Source organism: Mirounga angustirostris, unplaced genomic scaffold (genome assembly GCF_029215605.1).
Source record: "Mirounga angustirostris isolate CCGP_5_RB_7025 unplaced genomic scaffold, mMirAng1.0.hap1 SCAF_1, whole genome shotgun sequence".
Taxonomy (NCBI): domain Eukaryota; kingdom Metazoa; phylum Chordata; class Mammalia; order Carnivora; family Phocidae; genus Mirounga; species Mirounga angustirostris.
This window is the reverse complement of record NW_026991709.1, coordinates 84,548,091-84,574,109: the sequence shown is the minus strand read 5'-3', so window position 1 is coordinate 84,574,109 and position 26,019 is coordinate 84,548,091. Positions and strand designations below refer to the sequence as shown.

Sequence of the window (26,019 nt, the reverse complement as noted above, 5' to 3'; positions counted from 1 at the left end):
CACACAAAAATAGACTCAAAATGGTTGAAAGACCTAAATGTGAGAAAGGAATCCATCAAAATCCTTGAGGAGAACACAGGCAGCAACCTCTTTGACCTCAGCCGCAGCAACTTCTTCCTAGACACATCACCAAAGATAAGGGAAGCAAGGGCAAAAATGAACTATTGGGACTTCATCAAGATAAAAAGCTTTTGCACAGCAAAGGAAACAGTCAACAACCAAAAGACAACAGACAGAATGGAAGAAGATATTTGCAAATGACATATCAGAAAAAGGGCTAGTATCCAAAATCTATAAAGAACTTATCAAACTCAACACCCAAAGAACAAATAATCCAAGAAATGGGCAGAAGACATGAACAGACATTTCTGCAAAGAAGACATCCAAATGGCCAACAGACACATGATAACGTGCTCAACATCACTTAGCATCAGGGAAAAACAAATCAAAACCATAATAAGATACCACCTCACACCAGTCAGAATGGCTAAAATTAACAAGTCAGGAAACGACAGATGTTGGCAAGGATGTGGAGAAAGGGGAACCCTCCTACACTGTTGGTGGAAATGCAAACTGGTGCAGCCACTCTGGAAAACAGTATGGAGGTTCCTCAAAAAGTTGAAAATAGAGCTACCATATGATCCAGCAATTGCACTACTGGGTATTTACCCCAAAGATATAAAGGTAGTGATCCAAAGGGGCACATGCACCCCAATGTTTATAGCAGCAATGTCCACAATAGCCAAACTATGGAAAGAGCCTAGATGTCCATCAACAGATGAATGGATAAAAAAGATGTGGTGTATATATATATACAATGGAATATTATGCAGCCATCGAAAAAATGAAATCTTGGCATTTGCAACAACGTGGATGGAACTAGAAGGTATTATGCTAAGCGAAATAAGTCAATCAGAGAAAGACAATTATCATATGACCTCACTGATACATGGAATTTGAGAAATAAGACAGAGGATCATAGGGCAATGGAGGGAAAAATGAAACAAGACAAAACCAGAGAGGGAAACAAACCATAAGAGACTCTTAATCATAGGAAACAAACTGAGGGTTGCTGGAGTGGAGGGGGGCTGGGAGGGATGGGGTGGCTGGTGATGGACACTGGGGAGGGTATATGCTATGGTGAGCGCTGTGAATTGTATAAGACTGATGAATCACAGACCTGTACTCCTGAAACAAATAATACATTATATGTTAATAAAAAAAAAAAAGTAGCAGTACTGATATAACCTTGATACTAAAAACCAGTTGTTTCTGATTCCAAAACATGTGTTCTTTTCCACAAATCTAAAGAAACAGTTTTTAAAAATTTCATCAGGCTACAAGCCACTCCAAACCAAAATGTTGTCATTGTAAATTTTTTTTTAATTAATTTTAAAAAGAGCTCCCTTTGACCTTTGTCATCCTAAAGGAATTCAAGGCAATTCTTCTTATAACCACTAGAGGACACTCATCACAAGCCTTTCAAACTATAAATGACATCCTTTGGGGTTCTCATCCCATTCAGGTCTATGATCGCCTTCATTCTTACTCTCCAGTTAAACTTTAACACAGGATTTATATTTTATAGGTTCCCCTAACATAGGTTTTATATGACCATAAACATAGAAATACTGGAAGATGAACATTTTCATCTTATTAACAAAATAGTCATTCAAAATATTATAACCAAGTAAATATATGAATAACAACAACAAATGACCCATAAAGGTCATTTCAAAGATAAAGGGCAATCAAGTTATTCTGGCAAAAACATAATAGAAAAATGTAATTTATCAACGTTTTAAATCATGTACTATTTGAGAGTATTTTGAAGTCCTATGGTCCAGGGATCAAATCCTAGCTCTCCATGTACTAGCTGTGTAACCATGGACAATTTACTTAATCTGTGACACAAGTAATAATATCTCCCTCACAAGACACTGATAAAGATTAAATGAGATAAAATACTAAAGGCATGTAAATATAATTATCATATAGTAAATGCACAATCAATGGTAATGTTATATTCTCATAGTCGGTATAGAAACATGAACGTCAGTTCATACATTTGTTATATATGCAGGTAGCCTGGCAATCATCCTATCCAAAGTAAAGTCTTAGGACCAAGTTGACTTAAAACAGAATGACTAATGACTAGGATATTTGAAGCATCAAAAGTATTTTGGCTAAGTTACATGAAGCTTCTTGATCTGTGTTTCCAAAAGGCCACATGTAGATTTTTTCTCTTCCAATGTCTTTTTAAGTTCAACAATTTTTGTTTCAAGGGCTTGTTTTTCTTCTGAATTAATTTCTCCTTTTAACCGAGACATTCGGCGTTCCACTTGTTGAATGTAAAAATCCTGTTACATTTTTAAAAACAGATAGTAAGGAGAAACAAACAGTTAAAACCATTTCCATAAATGTAAAAACACAATAAACACTTTCTTAAAGTTTAGTCTTAAGTGTCATCATTTACTAAAGTCATTTTAATTCTTCAGTACAAAATCCTTTTTAACTCTAAGTAGAAAAACAGCAAACTATTCTTCAACAATCAAGGTACAGGATAGTGACATGAAAGTAAGTAATCTTCTGAAAATATAAGAAATCAGCTAGGAGGGTATTTACCATACCACTAGGATGGAACCTCAGTAAATCCACTGGATTTACATGGACATGGATTTTTGAGGGCACATTTTCTAAGGGATACAAAAAAGTCACAAATTGTTAGCCATGAATGGCTCAAATATGATGAACTTCCAGTGAATTATTTTTAAAATAATACTTTAACATCTGTAATTTTGAGAAACTACGACATTAGATGAGGAAATTAAGATGTAGAGAGGGATGACACTAAAGAATTAACATGAGACAGAATATATAAATGGAACAAAGAAGGAAAAATGTCTAAAGTGCTTTTAAACTACTAGTCAGGGGTTGGGGTAAGGAAGCCTGTGTTTGCGTGTCTAAGACTCAACATACGGTTTTTCCAGGTTTCAGAGAGCCCACTCCTTGGATTGTTTTACTCCAGGCCCAATTGCCCCAGGTTCCTTTAAAGCATGATTGTCCCTCCCTGGAGTTGTCTATCCTCTGACCTGTTTATTTCAGATCAAGAAAAAAAAAAACAGGTTTTAAGGCTCCCTTACCCCACTGCTGACCAAACATGATATCCTATTTCAGTATCTGTCTGTCCCTCCAAGAGTGCTTTAAAAATCTTTGTTTTTTCAGGACGCTGTGGTATCTGGACTGTCACAACTATAACAAATCAATATGGAAGACATTCGTAAGATTAACATCTACCTGACTGTACATAATTTCTTGCTGTTTCAAGGTTTCAAAATCCAGTTTATGTAACTGATGGTTGAGGTGCTTTAGAGAGGAACGAGTTCCTTCAATTTCTGATACAACAGCTTTTTCTTTCATTGTCTCAGTCTGTAATTCCTGAACTTTCTTAAATAGCACATCTTTCACTATGTTCAATTGAACTTCCACTTCCTGAGGATAAGAATAATAGTGATCAATGAAATTATAATACCTTGAAATGTTTTATTATATAAACATTATAATCTGGGGGGTCATAAATTAACCCCCCAACATTTCAGCCCTTGAGAATATAAGAATGCCCTTCCCACAATTTCAACAAATCTCCAACATCTTATAATCTACTCTATTCCAGTAACTTGATCTGTCATCTTAATTCTACACCGTGTCATTCTACACCTTAGAACTTGGCTATTCCACTGGTTTCCTTATATATAGCAGAGACGCACAACTTTTAAGTTCACAGAATTTGCTGTAGTCTTGAGGGTGTTACAGGAAAGAAATCACATAGCTCAATCTCCCACCTTCTTTTGGGCACTCTCCAGTGGTGAGCAGGTAAATGTTTAACCACCAGCTTTCCAATGGATGGGAGGTTAGGGGGAAGAAGCTGATTTTCATTTTATAAATATTCCCATCATGGCCAATTTCAAGCTACTAACATGATTCTGCTAAATGCAGATTTGGAAAGAGATATGCAGTAGCAGACCATTACATAGCATTTCCACTATACAGATATAATAAATGTAAGTAATCTTAAGTACCCTTAAGAGCATAAATAGATAATAGTAAAATCTAATTTAGAAGTGATGAGTGTTTATTACTTTGTTTTAAATATTATGTATTTAATTGTAAGTCTACATAATTTAATTTTCAATAGCAGCCATGTTTAGCAGCTGACTTGCAAAATTCCAGAAAATTTAACTATCAACTCTCATGAGCTGGTAAGGGCTGGCCCCAACACACTACTGGCACCTTCATTCACACCTTTTCTCTAGTCGGCCCCCCTACATGTGCAGCCTTCTAGGAAACAGAAACCAGTCCCCCATTCCTACTGCTCATTTCTCAAGAGGCAGATCTGTCTTGACCTTAAGGCTCCATGACAAGTGTTCTAGGCTTCAAATAGATCTCCCATGCCAAGCAAGATCTGTTGAAAGTTATCATTTTAATTGTCGAAATAATTTCCCTCGTGCTCTTATGCCCAGAGAAGCATATTTCCTTTTGGCAACCAATGAACCTCAATATGAAAACAAAATCTATGATTAGCACATTTAAATTTTGACATATTGAGAAATATAATCTTTAAAATGCCTTTTTTATATAATAGACAATTTTCATTAGTTTTAAGACCTTCTCAAAGATTGCCTGGCAGTTTTAAAGTCAGTGCTTGGTGGTGAATAACATAATCCATCACCAAAACATACAGGATTAGGATTCTTCCAAACAAAGAAAAACTAACAGCTACAAAAACCAAGATTATGAATAAACCTCTGAGACAGCACAAGTAGCACACATGCTGCCAATCCCATTTTTTCTAATTAAGCTAATTTCTTAAAAAATGTCACCAGTTTTTAATGTCATCATCAAAAGGTCTATTTCATATGGATTTCAGTCTTTGCAGATTTCTAATAAGTTCTAATATTGTCCTATCTCAGTGCTACAGAAAGTCAAGCTCTTAGGAGGAAAAAAACCATTTTTTTTTAAATAATGTGATTTAGACTCCTATGCCACTCAAGTCAAGACTGCCGCATGACTTCATTATTCAGAGATTTTGAACATTCAACAGCACACTGAAAAAGCTTGATTTTATCCAAATATAAGTGAAACCATACTTGACATTTAGCAAATGAGGGATTTTGCCATGATCTTCAGCTGCCCCTCAGAAAGAGCAGAAGCCAGAAGTAGTGCCAATAGGGTCAGGTCACAGAAGTCACTTGGAAGTTTTCAAAGAGGAAATGGTGAACCAGCCTTTCCCAGTTTCTCAAAATTGGCCTAAATGCTACCAAGATGCCAAAGACATCCCAGTAGAGTTAGTAAAGTAGAACACTTAAGAGTCCATTTACTTATAAATGGTGCCAGACTGTCAGAGATAATAAATGATAAAGAAATACAGGGAAGGAATGTAGACCACTGGGGGGCATTGGATCACAAACAAAAAAAACAAATGATAACCAACTGTAAGGGTAGAAATCAATTTTAAAACATGGGCATTTTTCAAGGTATGTCTGCAATATAAGAGCATATATATGAATGACAAGCAGAGACACACCAGGCATTGGGAAGGCACGACATCTCAAGTGGAGGGCTACCTTTGAAAGAAGACAGCCAAGGCAAATGCCAAAAGTGAAGCAAAAGGAGAAGTAGAAGCTTTAAGAGAGAAGGCCAGAAACATCTTCGGAAGCCACATACAAAAAGGGGGTCCAACAACTCAAAATTCTGATTACAAATGTGGTCACACCAGAAAGCAGAGCCTCTTAAAAGACCTCCTACTCCCTAATTACAAGAGTCTAATTCACTATTGCTAGATTCTCTGTGACTGTTTTTTTGTTTGTTTTTGTTTTTTTGTAGTTTTTAATTTTATTATATTATGTTAGTCACCATACAATACATCATTAGTTTTCGATGTAGTGATCCACGATCCATTGTTTTCATATAACACCCAGTGCTCCATGCAGTACGTGCCCTCCTTAATACCCATCACCAAGCTAACCAATCCCCCCTCCCCCCGTCCCTCTAGAACCCTGTTTGTTTCTCAGGTCCATAGTCTCTCATGGTTCATCTCTCCCTCCAATTCCCCCCTCCCATTTTTCCCTTCCTTCTCCTAATGTCCTACATGTTATTCCTTATGTTCCACAAATAAGTGAAACCATATGATAATTGACTTTCTCTGCTTAACTTATTTTGCTTAGCATAATCTCCTCCAGTCCCATCCATGTGATGTAAAAGTTGGGTATTCATCTTTTCTGATGGCTGAGTAATATTCCATTGTATATATGGACCACATCTTCTTTATCCATTCATCTGTTGAAGGGCATCTTGGCTCTTTCCACAGTTTGGCTATTGCAGACATTGCTGCTATGAACATTGGGGTGCATATGGCCCTTCTTTTCACTACATCTGTGTCTTTGGGGTAAATACCCAGGAGTGCAATTGCTGGGTCATAGGGTAGCTCTATTTTTAAATTTTTGAGGAACCTCCACACTGTTTTCCAAAGTGGCTGTACCAACTTGGATTCCCACCAACAGTGTAAGAGGGTTCCCCTTTCTCCACAACCTCTCCAACATTTGTTGTTTCTTTCCCTGTCCATTTTGGCCATTCTAACCGGTGTAAGGTGGTATCTCAGTGTGGTTTTGATTTGGATTTCCCTGATGGCTAATGATGATGAATATCGGTGACTGTTTAAGAACTAAAACTAAACTTTACCTTTACACTTTTTTCCTCCTCCCTTAGCATATCTTCCAAATTGGTAGCTTTTTCTTCTACAGACATTGTTTTCTCAGTTATCTGCTTTAATTTTTTTTTTACAATCTGATTATGATTTTTAATTTTCTGTAACCTAGAGAGAATTTATGGGGAAAAATAGAAAACATGTCTAAAAAGTAATACAAACATAGAATAGCTTATCCTAAGATTTCTTCATATAACCTGAAGGTTTCTTTTTTTTTTTTTTTTTTTAGATTTTATTTATTTAACAGAGAGAGACATAGCGGGAGCAGGAACACAAGCAGGGGGAGTGGGAGAGGGATAAGCAGGCTTCCCGCAGAGCGGGAAGCCCGATGTGGGACTCGATCCCAGGACCCTGGGATCATGACCTGAGCCGAAGGCAGACGCTTAACGACTGAGCCACCCAGGCGCCCATAACCTGAAGGTTTCTTTTGCCATAAACCTAAACCTTTTTATTACCTTTCTGGAAACCTTATATATTTATTGAATGTATATTTAATAAGTCATAAAAATATTGTTCCTAAGCCCTTACAAAGAAAAACCCAGGAAAAACTTTTTGTCAAGTTTAATAATTCAGTAGCCATCAGTTTACAATTATTTAACAAAAGCTTAAATATTTAATAATTTTTCTAGTGGTCAAAAACTAGGGAGCTTGGGTAGCTCAGTCAGTTAAGCATTCAACTCTTGATTTTAGCTCAGGGTGTGATCTGAGGGTCATGAGATCGAGCCCTGCATCTTGTCCCTCTCCCTCTGCTCTTCCCTCTACTTGTTCTCTCTCCCTCTCTCAGATAAATAAATAAATAAAATCTTTAAAAAAACATAAGTAGTCAAAAACTATAAACATATTTAAATATCTTTTTTCTTACCTTGCTGCTTCTTCATGAATGTCCTTCTTTATTTTGGAAATATTTTTCCTCATAGCTTCTAAATCACTGGAACTTCTATTCACAGTGGCTTTTAAAGAATCCAGCTATTCATTAGTTAACAGACAAAAATTACATACTTACTCTACATCTTATATAAATTAATTTCATTTTTGAGAAGTTCTATTCTGAACATGTTAGTTTTTAACCTACATCACATCCATAAATACAGTGGCCATGTTGCTGTAATCCATATAACCAGTTTTTCTTTTTGATCTGATATTACATTTTAAATGACTTATTTCATGATACTGGCAAATTACAGAGTCCTACATAGATGCATGAAAGGTACTTAGAGCAAAAGCTTCACAGTATTGGATTTGGCAATAATTTCTTGGATATGACAGGCAACAAAAGAAAAAAAGACAAATTGGACTTCATCAAAATTTAAAACTTCTGTGCATCAAAAGACAATATCAACACAGTTAAAAGGCACTCCATAAAATGGAGAAAATACTTGCAAATCATACACCTGATAAGAGATTATCTAGAATATATAGATAATTTCTAAAACTCACCACCACCACCACCACCAACAAAAAAACCCAAACTGATTCAAAATGAGGAAAGGACTTGAATAGACACTTCTCCAAAGAAGATACACTAATAAAAAATGCTCAACAGCATCAATCATTATGGATATGCAAATCAAAACTACAATGAAATACCACCTCACACCCTTCCATAAGGATGGCTACTACCAAAAAAAGAAAAAAGAAAAAAAGGAAAGAACAAGCGTTGGCGAGAATGTGGAGAAACTAGAACTTTTGTGCACCATCGGTGGGAATATAAAATGGTACAGCCACTACAGAAAACAGTATGGTGGTCCCTCAAAAAATTAAAAACATAATTACCATAAGTACCATCCAGCAATTCTGAGATAACTGTACACCCATGTTCATAGCAGCATTATTCACAATAGTTAAAACATAACAGCAACCCAAGTGTCCGCTGACAGATAAATGGAGAAGCAAAACGTGATATATACATACAATGGAATAGTATTCAGCCCTAAAAAGTAACAAAAATTTGACATCTGCTACAACACAGATAAACCTTGAGGACATTATGCTAAGTGAAATAAATGAAATAACCCAGTCACAAAACAATAAATACTGATTTCATGCATATGAAGTACTTAGTCTCATAGAGACAGAAAGTAGAATGGTAGTTGCTAGGAGCTGGGAGGAGGGGTGGAATGGGGAGTTATTGTTTAATTAGTATGCAGTTTCAGTTTTACAAGAAGAAAAGAGTTATGGAGATGGATGGTGGTGATGGTTGCATAACATTAGGAACATATTTAATACCACTGAACTGTATGCTTGAAAATGATTAAGATGGTAAAGTGTACATTATGTGTACTTTATCTCAATTTTTAAAAATATTATATTTATTTATTTGAGAGAGAGTGAAAGAGAGAGAACATGAGCAGGGGGAGGGGCAGAGGAAGAAGCAGATTCCCCGCTGAGCAAGGAGCCCGATTCGGGGCTCGATCCCAGGACCCTGGGATCATGATCTGAACTGAAGGCAGATGTTTAACTGACTGAGCTATCCAGGTGCCCCTATTTTACCTCAAATTTAAAATTTGGAGGAAAGAAATGAATGAAGTACTGATGCATACTACAACATGGATGAACCTTGAAAACATTATGTAAGTAAAAGAATCCAGACATGAAGTGCTCCATAGTATATTATTTCATTTATATGAAATATCCAAAATAGGCAAATCCACAGAGACAGAAAGTAGATTAGCAGTTGCCAGGGCTGAGTAGGAGGAAGGAAGCAATGTGATTGCTAATGCGCAAGGGGTTTCTTTTTGAAAGACAAAAATAGTCTAAAAAATTAGATAGTGGTGATGGTTGCACATTCTATGAAATATTAAAAACCACTGAATTGTATACTTTAAAAGGGCAAATTATTATATGTGAATTATACCTCAATAAGCAAATTATGAATGAATGAATGAATCCCTGCATTCTTTAATGCAATTGGTTTAAACTTAAAAATTTTTAAGAATGAACTGTTATCGGTGACATTTAATTTAGGCAAGAAATTTGCTTATTTTATTTTTTTAGGACCGTAAGTAATTATTCTTTTTGGACAGAAAAAAATCTTTCCTTCTTTATCAGAAATTAAAAGTATAACAACTTGTAGAATGAAATGCTCTACAATATTCCAATTTCCTGCCTAAACAGTAGTAACTTCAGATAATGTGGCCTCAAGGCACAAATTTCAAAAAGATCCCTTTATTGCTAACTAAAGGGATCACTAACACTCCCTATGGAACAATCTAGTTGGCCATGTGTGCCTGCAAAAGAAGAAAAGAACAAAGCAGAAGTTTTGTTCTCTGTTTCAAGGTATTTTACCACTACACTGTCTCACTACTGGACTGAAATATTATCCCTTCACAAGGGGAGAAACTGAACTTAAGCAAATAACTCCACCTAGAATTTGAGTCAAAACCACCATACACATGTAGCACTGAAAAGACACTTCAGGTAATCACTAATGTCGATATTCATCTTCACGTCTGCCCATGGGCCAGTTATAATCATGATTTCAGTCTAGACCTTCAGGAGCCTTTTGCCTCAGTCACTTACAAAACTCCATATCCATTGGGCAAGTTGTGTGCTCCACGACTTCAGGGGGAGACCTTCACACCACCTGTGGTATGCCTGGCACCTACCCCCCACCCCCGTTGCTTTCACCAAGCAGGGCTCAATTGCAGTACCCTAAAAGTTCCACAACATGAAGGGACATAAGAAAAAAGAACTAGAAGGCAATTAATTCCTTAATCAAAAGAGCTTTTATGCTTATTTTTTAATAGTTTGTCATAAACACACAAGCCACTCTTTTTAGTTGACATACCTCATCTTTCAGCTGATTTCTGTTAGTTTCATGACGTTGATACTCCGTTCTACATTTTAAAAGTTTACGATCAGCAACAGAAATTTTTTTCTCATACTCTGTGTTATTCCAAATTTCACTTTCCAAAAACTTGATCTTTTCTTTAACCAAATTTTCTTTTTCTCTTATTTCCTGCTTTATCCTTGCTAATGCCTAAGGTTTAAAAATATGGTAAATATATGTTTAATGCAAAGAACAAAACAAAAAGGAATTTAGTTTTTATTTTTCTATATTCCGTATTTTTATAAAACTTCTTAAGACAATATTTTCTTTTAAAAAGTCTATTTTGGGGGCACCTGGATGACTCAGTCAGTTAAGCATCCAACTCTTGATCTCAGCTCAGGTCTTGATCTCAAGGTCGTGAGTTCAAGCCCTGCACTGTGCTCCACACTGGGTGTGGAGCCTACTTCAAAAAAAAAAGAGAGAGAGAGAGTCTATTTTTATATGAATAAAAACAAAGTATTAATATGTTACACATCAGTATCTATAAGCTCATTTTTTTTGAAGATCTTGTTTTCTTTCATCTGGTACTTTGCTAAAGAGATGAGAAAAATGTCAAGCTTTTATAAACAAAAGGTGGTATCTAAAAAATATAACATTGTTGAATATTTTTACATAGAAAGTTGGATTTCAATTATTTTTTTCCAAATATTTCATAGGACCAGTTTTTTTTCATCTTTTGAGAATAATATTTTAGTTACTGGTTTCAATAGGAATGCTTTTCACTCAGGCCTTTTGCTGGTCTTGGAGAATAAAAATAAATAGAATATACAAGGTAGTAACTGAGATGTGGACAAAGCACCATGGGAAAAAGAGATGATGAAGTCTACCCAAGAGGAATTACTAAAAGGCATTACTTAAGAGGCTTCTCTTAAGTTAGGCCTAAAAGATAAATGGAGATGCATAAATACTCTAATGTGGTTAAATCGTAGGGAGGGCAGGGATGGAATGGGGATATATTAAGAAGGGGTGGGTACAAATGAAAGGAATGAGGCTGGAAAGGTAGAGGTTAGGGCCCAATTGTGAAAAAAATCAATTTTTTTAACTGCCATGTTAGAGGTTCAATTTTTAAGCAATGTGGAACAAAGAAGATTTTAGAGCTGAGGAATAAAAAAGCTCATATGTGGTTTTTATAAGTGATGTTGATAGCAACATGTTAGAGGAATTGGAGGAAAAAGATAATTTTACCCTAAGATGTAATTCCAAAATGGGGTCCCACCAAACAATCCCAGAAAATTGGGTTGGGGGAGGGTGTATGTTCTGAAATGAGTAAGTTTTAGAAATCTGTATGTAATACTGTACATATTAGCATATTAAATGGATATATATTTGAAATGTACTACATTTTTTTAAAGATTTTATTTGAGAGAGAGAGAACATGAGCAGGGGAGTGGGATAGGGCAGAGGGAGAAGGAGAAGTGGGGAGTGGGGTAGGGCAGTGGGGGAGCGGGGTAGGGCAGAGGGCAGAGGGAAAGGGAGAAGCAGGCTCCCCACTGAGCAGGGAGCCCGACTCTCGGGGCTCGATCCCAGGACCCTGAGATCATGACCTGAACCGAAGACAGATGCTTAACCGACTGAGCCACCCAAGCACCCCTGAAATGCATTACATTTAAAAAGGCACTGTAAATTTATTTAATCCCATATGTTGTCTATAACAGTTAACACTCTATAATGTAGCATTCTATATATACACTGTGTTCATTCAACCAAAGACAGGTCAAAACATCCTAAGTTTATGTATGTCAAATGATCATTCTAGAACTTCCTGCCTTATATTGATTTTCTATGACTTAAACAGATACTTTAATATCTACTTCAACCTTCTCATCTACTCACAGTTAAGTTTTTTGTAGGTGACACTGATAAGTACAGTAATTTTCTATACTGGAGTATCCCAGAATTTCTATACTGGAATAAAAGCATAATAGAAAAATATTTTTCCTTTTCTATATAATGTAAAAGTTTCTCTCAAGAAGCCAATTTCACATTCATATGCTCAGACTCCTGCCAAGAAGACACTAAGAAGGCAGGAAATGTTTTGGAGGAAAAGGAACAAAAGATCAAATCCTCTGGTGGTGTAAACTGGATCTCATTGGCTCACCAGCACTGACTGACACATCTCTTCTCAACTCTGTGTTGAATGGAGTCACGTTGGTATGGAAGTAGTTTCCCCACAGAAATCAGAAATGCTACAAATGGGAAGCCAGTTGTTAAACACTCAGAAGCATACCACTACATATGAAGCCACTTCTTAGCACCCACCCTATTCCCTTACAATAAAGACAACCAGGAGATGTCCATAAGGAGCCATAGTGAATATGACCAGAGAGCTACAAGTTGTATATTCTGCCAAATCAGCATGCTGAGTCAATTTAGCTGTGGGGTTGTATAAGAATGCAATTGTGGATCTGCAATCTTGGATCTGTCACATTTGATCTACACAGAGGAAGAGTCAGGACTTGATGTCTGAAACCAAGATCAGCATTAAGAATTAAGAGGAACTCATAGTTAAGACTGGTTCTCCCTTGTCCCTCCAAGGAAGTCATAGGCCATTTTGTTGATAAAATGTTGGTTACTTATAGAAATTTAAAATAAAAGAATAATTTACATATAAGTCACATATAGCAAGTAAATCTCATACAGATATGAGAATTCCAAACTCCCAAAGACCTAAGCTGCTTGCCTTTCCATGGAGTAGACACAGAATGGAAGTTAACATATCCTCAATTCCTTCTCCTTCCCAACTCTCCCTAATCTTCCCATTTTTACTCACCACCATTTTGCCCTTCAATGACTTTCTAAAAAACGTCTCCTAAATTACCTCTGAAAGTAGCAAAGATAACACTAGGTCCGTGTTTAATCGGTGTGGTACTCCTTCCCTTCCAAGCTTCTACCCTATTATGGGTGCCTCAGTTTCAAAAGTGAAACTTTATCACAGTCTAGGTTTCTTTCCTGATTCTCCCTTTTTGTTTCTTGGCCAACCATGACACTCATTTCCCTACACCAGTGATTACTTCAAATAGCACATAAATATTAAGTCCAAAGCACCTTGGGCAACCATGTGTAAGTCAGAGCATTGGTTTTACTGCACTAACATTATCTATTGACTTTCTCTTGTTCCACATTTCAGAGTGGCAGGATCTAGTCTTCAGCATTATAATACCATAAGTAAATAATCCTCATAAAATCACATATCTAAATGGAAAGAGTCAGCTTTGAAAAACATTTACCAAAACTACTGAACCCTACTACAAAAGTGATGTTCAAATAACAATGTGAGTTACGTTTGAAATGAATGAGTTAAATACAAAAGAGAATAACACAGTTGAACATTGCAAGGACCAAACAACTACTTTACCAAGGCACCATTATCAATGTCTCGATCTCTCTTCTGCATCTGCTCTATTGTGTTCTCCCACTGTTTAATGAGTTCTTGTCTTTCATTATGAATCTTACGAAAATCTTGTGCTGCTTTATCCAATTCTAACTGTCAGATAGAGAGCAAATAACATTTTTGTGAATTTAAGTGCTTTTGCATACATCCCTTCGACAATTAAGAAATAAAAATCTTCACTAAACTAACCTGTGCACTTAGAGTCTCCGTAAGTTCGTTGTCAAGTACCTTTCTTCTCTGATTACATTCCAAAGTCAGTCTTTCTAATTGCAGGGTCAGTGCCTATGATGTAGTTGTATGTAAAAATATTCAAAATTATCATTTAACTTAAAAGCTATTAATATATCTCACATTAAGTACTATTATATTATAGATACACACCTATTTGCTATCTAAAACAATTACAAAACAATACATACATTATCCTTTAACCCCAAAGGGCTGCAATGAAAACTCAATTGTTTCTAAAAAGACTTTTAATACTTTTTAAAGTTAGAAAAAAAAATAAACAATAATTTGCCATTTAAAATTATTTAAAATAATGCATTTGGTATTAAATCTATTAGAAAATAGCATGTTTCATAATACTAATGTATTAATACATTTATTACAAGTAGATTTTAAGTAATGGTTATAATAATATATTAAATAATAGCACTATAGTCTCAAATCAGCAAACACTGTATATTACATTCAAACTATTATTTAGACAGAAGTTGTTAAATTACTTATACATAATTCTAATATAAAATTTTCTTCTCTGAAATGTTTTTTGAAAACTTTTCTCAATCAGGATTCTTAACCTGGAGTCTGTGGATCCCTAAATGGTCAGAGGGTTTCAGCAAAATTTTATGAGTATTTGAGTATAGTCACTTTTCTAAAGAGAGGATCCTTGGCTTTATTAGACTGTCAAAGGAGTCTCTGACGTAAAAAAAAGTTTAAGAACTACAGCTTTTAAATTACAAATCTAATTCAAAAAAAGGGTTCACATACTACAGATTCAGAGAAAGCCTAAGATTACAATTTATAATTTCTCACCCTAATTTTATTATCATCTTGTTGTGCATACTTCTGAAGAGTGAGGGCATCACTATCTTTATGAGCTGATTCTTCTAACCAGGCTTCCAATGCTTGCTGGTCCCAGTTCATTTGACATTTCAAACCATCCAATTTTTGAGTAGTTTTAAATATGTTATTCTAATTTCCAAAGAAAGGGGGCAGGGAGAGATTACAGAATATTATTTACTACACAAACTAAAATAAAACGTAGTATTACATACTACAGAACATATTAAAAAGGAAAGAAGAAATCCTGTCCCTTTCCCAACTTCCAGATATATATAATGCACTATATTTCATTATATAACAACCATACTTGTATTTAATTCTTCAGTTGTAATAGAGGGGAAATGATTATACAAGGTTGAGAATAACAGTTGAGTCAAAGATGGCTTAAAAAGGCTTTAGGGAAAGTCTCCCCAGAGCAATCTCTAATGTTAGTCACTCCACCAAATCCATCCCATGTGGATATACAATCTTAGTAAAAATAATGTGCTTGATAAGCTAACTCAAGCCCAAGTCAAGGCCCCATCAGCTCCATTTCCAATCAGATTCTTGCCTCTAAGAGGCTTCTTCTACAGAAATTTTGAAAGTAGTTTTAATTGAAATAAATATAGTTGTTAAGAAGATAAAAATATTTCTGTAAGTGAATAAGTCAGTCAGAGAAAGACAAATACCATATGATTTCACTCATATGTGGAATTTAAGAAACAAAACGGATGAACATAGGGGAAGGGAAGGAAAAATAAAATAAGATGGAAATTGAGAGGAAGGCAAACCATAAGAGACACTAAACTCTAGGAAACAAACTGAGGGTTGCTGGAGGAGAGGTGGGTAGGGGGAAGGGATAATTGGGTGATGGGCATTAAGGAGGGCACTTGATATAATGAGCCCTGGATGTTATATGCAACTGATAAATCACTAAATTCTACCTCTGAAACTAATAAAAAAATTTTTCTGTAAATGTATTCATTTAACAAATCTAGAGTCATAAAAGAAAGCAGATCAATATGCAAATAAATATAAATTAATATAATAAAATGTGTATGTACGCATATGCATATACATGTGCGTTTCTATATGTATATGCACATATAAAGAGAAGAATTGAATTTAGAATGAGCTCCCAAATCAAGCAACTAAAAACAAAGGAAAAGAGAAAAAGAGGTTATAGTAGTTTAATATTAGAGTTACAGGCTAAATTAATATGAAAGGTAAAAATTTTGAATGAAAAATGAAACTCAGTATTAAAAGTAAGTTTTTTAATGTGGCCCTTTAAAAATATATGAATAAATTAGCCTAGTATCATATGATACTTCTGAATAAATTATGACTAGTATCACATAATAGACAGCCAGTGAGGTACTCTGCACATGGTGGCTCAATGACTATTTGGTAAATGAATAGTGGGAAAATAAATATAACATTCTATCGTTGCATTCAAATGACAACTCTACATGCCTTTCATTGTCCAAAAAACAATGTAAGTAAATGTCAGGAAACTAATGAATGTCTTTCTCATACAGAAAAAAAATCACTGTTTGTTTGGTGAGGGAAGAAAGAACAATAGCACAAAATTTTAAGTAACATTTCAATACATACTTCCTTATCACTTTTCTTTTCCTGTATTGAAGCCATTTCATTTTCCAGTCGTTGGATTTCATCCTTCACTCGTCCCAGTTCTCTTTCAGCAATGATCCTAAAATGCTCTTCACTTTCAATCTCATGCTCCCTGGCTTTACAAAGAGACTACAGAATAATTTACGAGATAGAAAAACATTTTAATTTTTAATATTATAAAATATTTATAATAATCCATTAGCCCCCCAAAAAAGTTCCCACAAAATACTGAGATTAAGTACTATTAATTCCACTTCCCTGAAACCTAAACCATGTTAGACTTTATGGTTCAGTGTACTTTGTGCTGTGTCCTAGTTGTAAGAAAGTCAATTCATGGAATGACCTAGGAGAAAATACTGTTGTCAGCAATTTTCAGATATTATGTTAGTCTAGGGAAATTGAAGAAAACCAAAGTTAATAATGGTAAGACTTAAAAGAGATATAACTCATTACTTACCTAAAAAATAAAAAATAAAGTTTATTTAAAAATACTTGGGAAATGGGATGTTTCTATGAACTGATTATATATTCTAATTAAGAGATAATTTATAAATGACAATGTAAACACTGATGGTTATAAATATTTCCCAGAATATATTAACAAACCATCATGCCTTTGTGTTAAGTTTTACTTAATAAAATAGTATTTGTTGACTGTTGAGTTTGTAGTGCTTCAAAGTTATCACCATCAGTATTATTTTTAATTATTAGAGTGTATAGGAAGTTTATTGTCTTTTATGTCTATTATCTGATTTAATTAAGGTTTAACTATAATGAAATATACCTACAGAGAGTCTCTGATTTTCAAATCCCCAACTCAGTGATTTAGTAACTTTAAGAAAAGATGTTCCAAACAGTTTATTAGTTAATCATATCAGGATTCTAAAATTTCAAGTATTGCTTTTAAAAGTTCATTAAATTTGTAGCTTCCTAATAAGATTTATACACAATAAAATGGCTATTTATCTGTATTAATTATAAATTGGCATTAAAAGCATGCTTTGTTCACTTTTAAGAATTACGTATCTTTCAAAGAAAGGTAGAGGCATTTTAAAAAAAAATAGTTTGAAATGGAAGTTAGTAAACTCTCCAGTGCTGATTTCCTGAGCTGATTTGCTGGGCATCATCAGGGAATGATATTCTACACATGAACAGACTGCCCATAAAACAGAAGCTTACTTAACTAATCACTCTAAGTTTTAAGTTTATTATTTATAGTTATATTCTAAAATGGATTATACTTTCCCTGGTTATCTTAAATAATACCCTAAATATAATTTAACTTTTCTATCATCTCAGGATCCTAAAATACCATGGTGCCCTAAGGGCTACTGAAGTGTGTGAAGGACGTGCTTCCACTCAAAAAGGCCCAGTGGATTGCACTGAAAAAGTGAAAAGGAGGTGGAAATTCTATCATGAGTTACACTAGGTCTATTCTGGCTTAAAATCATTGTTTGATCACTAAACCCTTCTCATATAATCTGATGCCTAATATTACATTAGACTGTATGAATGATTTCTTCTTTCAAATGAATTAGTTATTCCTGAACTCAGTGGCAGCAGTGAGTTCCTCAAAGCCTTTTTTTTCTACCTACTTTCAAGTTCAAGGTTATGTTCACAATAGTTTAGCTATGCTAAAGTTTCCTGTTGTATCTCTAAAATAAAATCACAGATGTAAATGCAATGTGAAATGTTCCATGACTACACATGGCATAATCAACATTATGTTGGCATAATTGTACCTGTGTAAATGAAAATTCTTGCTTAACATTTTTGAAGTGAGCAGTCATAGCATTAATTCGATCTTCATAGTCACGTAGCTGATCTTGCAAGCTTGACCTTTCCTCCTGCAGCTTTGACAACTGTAAATAATACGTGCGGTAATTTAGAGATTACTGTAGGAAAATTAGCACTACATTAAGACAATAGAAATCTCTCAGATTTCTCAGAAATCTCTCAGGGACCACTGCTAAGATGCAATTTTCATACAGCAGTACTTTAAGGGAAAAAATGATATTTTATTCCATAATTAAACCACAAGATCTCTAGAGCAAACCAGAGCATAATAACAGATATAACAAAAACACAGAACATGAACCATAAATTTGATAAGTAGTGGGATATACTTATATATATACAGGTATAATAGCTCCTCCCCGAACTCCTATGCAAAACCAACAGATTTAGGGCAAGCTGGACAGAACAGAACAACTCTCATGTGCTTAGACCCTTATTGTTAATAATTGAATTAGAACCCTGAGTAGAAACAAAACAATGCAAATGCATAACAAACAAACAAAAAAAAAACTTTAGGAAATTACAAGATAGATTCTCAGGACAATTAGAATATATCACCCCTCAAAGCAATACAAAAACTCAACAAAACAAAAAAATATCCTTTTTTATAGTCTTGATCTGTGGTTCCCAAAGTTGGGGCTACAACCCAGGAGGTATACAACAAAATCCACAATATTTGAATTTTTAAATAAGGAAGAAAGAAAATAAATACTAATGTACTGTATGTTATATCCTATATTTTATTAAACATACTAAGTAACATTAAATATGTATTTTTTGCTTTTTATTTCATTTCAGTTTTACTTTTTTTTTTAAGATTTTATTTATTTATCTGACAGAGAGAGAGACACAGGGAGAGAGGGAACACAAGCAGGGGGAGTGGGAGAGGGAGAAGCAGGCTTCCTGCTGAGCATGGAGCTGGATGTGGGGCTCGATCCCAGGACCCTGGGATCATGACCCGAGCCGAAGGCAGACACTTAACAACTGAGCCACCCAGGCACCCCCAGTTTTACTTTTAATTCCCTCTTTTATTTACTTTGTTGTTCTTTTTTATTTAAGATTATTTATTTATTTATTTGAGAGAGAAAGAGAGAGAGCATGAGAGGGGGGAGGGTCAGAGGGAGAAGAAGATTCCCCGCCCAGCAGGGAGCCCGATGTGGGACTCGATCCCGGAACTCCAGGATCATGACCTGACCCGAAGGCAGTTGTTTAAGCAACTGAGCCACCCAGGTGCCCCTGTTGTTCTTTTTTAAATTTATTAAGAGCAGTTCTTAATTTCCTTACTTTTTGTCACATGGATTACAATGGACTAAATGTTTGTGTCACCCTCAAATTCATATGTTGAGGCCCTTACCCACATGTGATGGTATGTGGGGGTGGGCCTTTGGGAGGTAAATAGGTTTAAATTAGGACCTGAAGGTAGGACCCTCATGATGGAATTAGTGTCCTTATAAAAACGAGAGACCAGAGCTTTCTTTCTCTCTGCCATGTGAGAACAAAGTGAGAAGGCAGCCATGTGCAAGCCAGGAACAGGGCTCTCACTAGAACCCAACCACGCTTCCACCCTGATCTCAACTTCTAGCCTTTCAGAACCTTGAAAAATGAATGTCTCGTTTTTAACTCTTAAAACTCAGTCTATGGTATTTTGTTATAGCAACCCAAGCCAACTAAGGCATTGATTTAAAAATGAAGGCATTTAAGCCTGTAAGTTTTCTCTAAGTAAGATTTTTGCTATTTCCAATGAATATAGGTGTGAAGCACTCTCTTTTTATTGTTTTCTAAAAGCTGACTTTCCCTTTCAATTTCTCTATGATAGAAGCGCTATCCAGGAATATATATCTGAGAAATTGGCCTAAGTATTTAAGACGGATGTCTTAGTCAGCTCAGGCTGCCATAACAAAATGTCATAGACTGTGTGGCTTAAAGATCAGAAATTTATTTCTCATAGTTCTGGGGGCTGGGAAGTCCAGGACTGAGGTGCTAGCCAATTTGGTTCTTGTGAAATCTCTCTTCCTGACTTACAGACAGTGCCTTCTAGCTGCATACTCAAATGGTGGAGAGAGAGAGAGTTCTGGTCTCTCTTCCGCTTCATATACAGATACTAATCGCATCATGGGAGCCACATTCTCATGACCTCATCTAAGCCTAATTACCTCCCAAAGGCCCCATTACCAAATTCCATCAATTGGAGATTAGGGCTTCAATATATGAATGGGGGAGGGAGATATTAGTCCATAACAATGGAGGATAATTTTTAAAATTATTTATTACAAATGCTATTGGTTATGATTAAGAGTGTGGCCTATAAAATTCCTACCACTCATTTCTTTAATTGTGGTAAATATTCATAACCTACTTTTTATCATTTTAACCGTTTTTCAGTATACATTAAGAGTGGCATTAAGTACATTCATGTGTTGTGCAACCACTATCACCATCCACCTGAAAATTTTCATCTTCCCAAACTGAAACTCTGCCCATTAAACCCTAACTCTCCAGTCCCCTTCCCCCCAGCCCCTGGAAATTGCCATTCTACTTATATCTTTATGAATTTGACTACTCTAGGTATGTCATGTAAGTGGAACCATACAGTGTTTTATGTCCACCTTATTTCACTTCATATAATGTGTTTAAGGTTTATCATTCATTTTTAGTGCATTAAGGATTTTGTTCTGATATAGTAAATGATCCACCTTTGTAAATATTTTACAGACATATTCTTTAAAGTGTTTATTTAAGGGATATATATACTCTCTCTGTTTTTATTTTTATTGTATTATTCATAACTCTATATCCTTATTTTTGTCTATTAGAATTGTCCAGTTCTGAGGAGGTCAATATTGAAGTATCCTACTACAACTGTATTTTTTTGTCAAAATCTACTTGTATTTATAATAGCTTTTCCTTTTATGTACTTAGTTATTGCATTGTTTGGTACATACAGCTTTATGACTTTTATTTTCTTCATCAGTTATAACTTTTATGATTGCATAATGAACCCAGAGCAAAAGCATCTGTTTTAATGAAAGCATAATGATTAACTCTCCACAAGCTGATAATTCCTTCCTCACAGAATTCCCAGACAATATTTTCTGCCTCTTTTAAATATAAAAGGTCATGCAAGGACCACCAGATACTTACTGAAAACTTACATCATGTGAGGGATATCAAGATAAACAAACAAACAAAAAGATCCCAGAGGAAACATAACTCAAGACACAAAAAAGAACTAAACACACACACACACACACACACACACACACTCAGCCAGACTGTAATTGATATTGTACTCCTAAAACAAGACCATACGCTACAAAAAAGCAACAAGCAAATAACCTGAAAATTAAAAATATGGTTGATAGAGCTGCAATGTAAAAATGACACAAAACCCTAAAAGCTTCCAGAGATTAAAACTATAACCTACAAAGAAATGGAAATCATTCTAATATGAGATTACTCACCAACATCACTACTGGAAGATAATACTTTGCAAATTCTGTGGAAAAAAAAAATTTTTTTTTAAAGATTTTATTTATTTATTTGAGAGAGAGAATGAGATAGAGAGAGCATGAGAGGGGGGAGGGTCAGAGGGAGAAGCAGACTCCCTGCTGAGCAGGGAGCCCGATGCGGGACTTGATCCAGGGACTCCAGGATCATGACCTGAGCCGAAGGCAGTCGCTTAACCAACTGAGCCACCCAGGCACCCGGAAAAAATATTTTTAACCTAGAATATTCTACCCAGCCAAAACTATCAAATGTGAGATTAAATAAAAAACATTTTCAGTTCGGAGTTTTCCTCCTATACACCCTTCTCAGGGACACCCAAGAAAGTATTTCATCAAAACAAGGAAATAACCCAAGAAAGAAGATATGTGATCTAGGAAATAGAGCATCAATGCAGTAAAGGAATAAAGGAAATACTCAAGTTAACAGTTGGAAAATAGGCTTGTGGAAAAAAATCCATATTAAAAAATACAGGACTCTAGAAGGAAGGAGTGGAGGGAGAAAGAAGGTATCTTGAAGATCTAATACTATGACTTAAAGAATATAAACTTAAAGCAGGCAATGCAAGAAATTAATTGGCAACTAAGGATGCAATGAATCAAAAGCACAGTACTACGGACCCTTCTTGAAACAACTACTTAAGGATAGAACCCAACCAGTCAAAAGACGAATTAAAGTGAAAAATCCAAGAAAAGGTAAACTGAGTAAAAGTGGCTGCATTAAGGACCATTAAATCAGTTTAAATATAAAACTAAGACTAAACACTTGTAGTAAATTAAGGACACTGGACAGAATGAAAATAAAATAAACCTTGATAATATAAAAATAATAAAACTACTATTTTTTAATGGGGTAAAAGGTGGTAGAAAGAAGTGTGAGAGTTAATTTCTTTGTTTTAAAAATGAAAAATGAGGGGCGCCTAGGTGGCTCAGTTGGTTAAGCGACTGCCTTCGGCTCAGGTCATGATCCTGGAGTCCCGGGATCGAGTCCCGCATCGGGCTCTCTGCTCAGCAGGGGGTCTGCTTCTCCCTCTGACCCTCTTCCCTCTCGTCCTCTCTGTCTCTCATTCTCTCTCTCTCAAATAAATAAATAAAATCTTTAAAAAAAGAATAAAAAAAATTAAAATGAAAAATGAAAGATCAGGGAATCAACCCATACTGTCAACAAATGAAACAAAACATTTTTTAAACAATAATTTAACCATTTCATTTTTTTCTTATAGTTTTTCCTAATGTTAAGAAAATTTTTTAGCAATCATTATCTGTTGTAATCAAGTAATATTTATTTGAAATTCAACAATCCCTCTCTTTTGTCTCTTAAGTAAAATTAGATTATTTTTATTAAATAAAAATTGTTATGTTAAAAACAGCACATATAGTAGGATTCCATTCTTACAATACTTCTGTTTGTCTTTTCTATCTACATATCTGTAGATAATGATGTCTGGAATATTCGTTTAAAGTCATGACAGTCACACTTCTATAGTCAACAGTAGGTATTTCGAGGAGGGAATACTCTTTTATTTTATACCCTTCTGTTCTGTTTGAATGGTTTAAACTTACCGGAGTTGCTTTTTTAATGCCACTTAAAGTGAAGTGATTACGAACCCTCACTCTTCTTTCTATTGCTCTATAATATTTTTTAAATAGCTAATATAGGGGCGCCTGGGTGGCTCAGTCGTTAAGCGTCTGCCTTTGGCTCAGGTCATGATCCCAGGGTCCTGGGATCGAGTCCCACATCGGGCTCCCTGCTCCACGGGAAGCCTGCTTCTCCCTCTCCCACTCCCCCTGCTTCTGTTCCTGCTTTCGCTATCTCTCTCTGTCAAATAAATAAATAAAATCTTTAAAAAAAATTATTAAACTTTAAAAAAAATAGCTAATATAATTACTATGTATATAAAATTATATGAGACAAATATTATGGTAATAATACCAAAAACTAACATTTGAATGGAAGTTTAACCTATATTAATGTGCTTAGAGCTGTTTAAGGATCCTTTGAAATAATTATTTTATTTATTTCCAGTTTATAGAAGAAACAGGCTCACTCATGGTAATTAGGATCTAAACCCAGGGCTGGATACTTCTTAATATTATTATTCCTCAGTACTCAGTGCTAAATCTCTTATTTTCCCTAATGTAGCCCTTCATTAAAACAAACAAAAAACTGCAGCCATCTAATTTAGACATGAATAAATATGTCAGAGTATTTTGAAAAAAACTTCAAAAAACAGTGAAGGATTTTCATTTTCATTTTTCAGAGGAAAGAAAACCTTCTCTTCCATTCTATAAAGTAATGTAATCATCATCCGTTCTTCTTGGACCCTCTTCTCCACAACACACTGCCATGTGATAGAACTTTAGACTGACTGTTAAAGGTTTTTAAAAGTTTTCTGAGCCGGTTGCAATTTTATTTTTAACAACTATTATGCATTGGTTGCAAGCTGGTGTAAAATATTCCTTACAACGTAAAATATTTTGTATCACTCTGTGCCAACATTCTCACTTTGAAAAGCTGCAAACTGTACATTTTACATTCTTACTAGAACGTTCCTCTTGAAAACATTTCTTCGAGTCACTTTCAACTTTAAATGTCATAGGCAGAAACTCAAAAAGAAATGTCAACCAGAACGTGTTTTGTTTATAAACATCCGCTAACAACTGTTGCTACGAACACCGCAGAAGTCCCTTTGCAAGCCGCTCTTAATTCTGAGGAAGGAAAAGTGGACCCGGGAATCAGCCTTTCCTCTCCTGCCCACGAGGCTGGAAATGAGTACGTGGAGCAGAAGAGGGCAGAGTAACGACTCAGGCTTTATGTCCTGAATATTAATTATCGTTTCAATTTATATTTTATAATGCTTAGCCAAGTTCCGAAAAGGGCGGGCAGGTGAGGGAGGAAGAAGATGGTGCGGGTGAGAGAGAAGAGATGAAACTCGGGAAGGAAAGGGGAGAAATAAAAGGGTTGGGGTATTCTGCCAACCAGAAGCTTCTTCCTCTTTACCCCGCCTTCTTCGCCCGATCCTTACCTGATCTTCCAGTATCTTGTTCTCCTCATTTGCCACCGGGATAGCAAACCCATCGTCCCAATGCAGCTCCGCCAAGAATTCGCTACTCATGATGGCAAACGAGAGGGGACCTCTGACAGGCTGTGGAGGAAAGATCCGCTTGCTCGTCGAGCCCGGCAGCAGCACGCGAGGCAATCCCCCGCACCCGCCAAGCTCCCCTGTAATTACCACCGCAGCCCTAGCAACCGTCCCGCGCCCTTAGTTACCAAACAGGAAGTGCTCGTGCCGCAAGGCAAAACTTCCGGTTGAGAACTCGGTCCCTAGATCACGAGCAGCTTTTCCTTTTTGAGTTCCCAGGGAAGCGAAGCACTTACTCGCTCGGGTTGCCAGGCGCCAGCATAACTTTCCCTCAAATTGGGGTCGTCCCCCCGGAGCGCTCCTGGAGGGTGTAAAGTCGGTGGCGCCTGCGGTCTCCAGGCCACACGGGGTACGGGAATGGCATTGCACCACGCAACTGCCGGATCGCGCGCAGATGAGAGCTAAAGAAAACCGTAAAGCCGACTTTCAAGTGGTGTTTGTTGAGTTTCCTCCGTAGGTGAAATCTCGTAGGCTGAAGTAGACTGGCATTTCCGAAGCACAGTTCATCCCTTAGAATCGCTGATGTGTGTTTCGATCTTTGTGTTAATCTCCTGGTCTTCTTCACAATGCTCGTCTGCCCTTTGCAGCGCGTCCTAGCTAACCGCGGACGAGGACTGCGCAGAGATGGCAAACTTGGGGCGCAGAGTTTGGTGGTCTCTCCCTCGCCACTCCTACACCTTATTTTTCTCTTTACATTTTCATTTGTTAACATTCACAAATCTTCTCTTTCCCACAGAAATCTGTAATTCTTCCTAATCTCGAAAAAGGAAACACTGAGCCCACATTATCATGAAGGCATTATTTGGCTGAAGAGGCGCCCCCTTTAGACTGGCAAGCACTTCACCAATTCAGTAATTTGAATTACCTACTTCGCACTGGTAGACATTAGAGTTTACAGCTTCTGTTCTATAGCA

General features: G+C 35.9%; 1 protein-coding gene across 1 annotated transcript in view; it reads right to left on the bottom strand.

Annotated features, from left to right (window-relative positions):
• CCDC39 (coiled-coil domain 39 molecular ruler complex subunit) overlaps positions 1-25,715 on the bottom strand; it is a 50,490-nt gene extending 24,775 nt beyond the window's left edge. Inside the window, exons 1-11 of the mRNA XM_045903315.3 lie at positions 24,989-25,715; positions 18,405-18,524; positions 16,645-16,791; positions 15,022-15,180; positions 14,173-14,265; positions 13,948-14,076; positions 10,551-10,742; positions 7,626-7,729; positions 6,739-6,871; positions 3,298-3,492; positions 2,196-2,360 (exon numbers count right to left, since the gene is read on the bottom strand). Coding sequence (XP_045759271.1) covers positions 2,196-2,360; positions 3,298-3,492; positions 6,739-6,871; positions 7,626-7,729; positions 10,551-10,742; positions 13,948-14,076; positions 14,173-14,265; positions 15,022-15,180; positions 16,645-16,791; positions 18,405-18,524; positions 24,989-25,078 — 1,527 coding nt within the window. The 5' untranslated portion in view covers positions 25,079-25,715. The remainder of the gene's footprint in view (positions 1-2,195; positions 2,361-3,297; positions 3,493-6,738; positions 6,872-7,625; positions 7,730-10,550; positions 10,743-13,947; positions 14,077-14,172; positions 14,266-15,021; positions 15,181-16,644; positions 16,792-18,404; positions 18,525-24,988) is intronic.
• Positions 25,716-26,019: the final 304 nt, after the last annotated feature.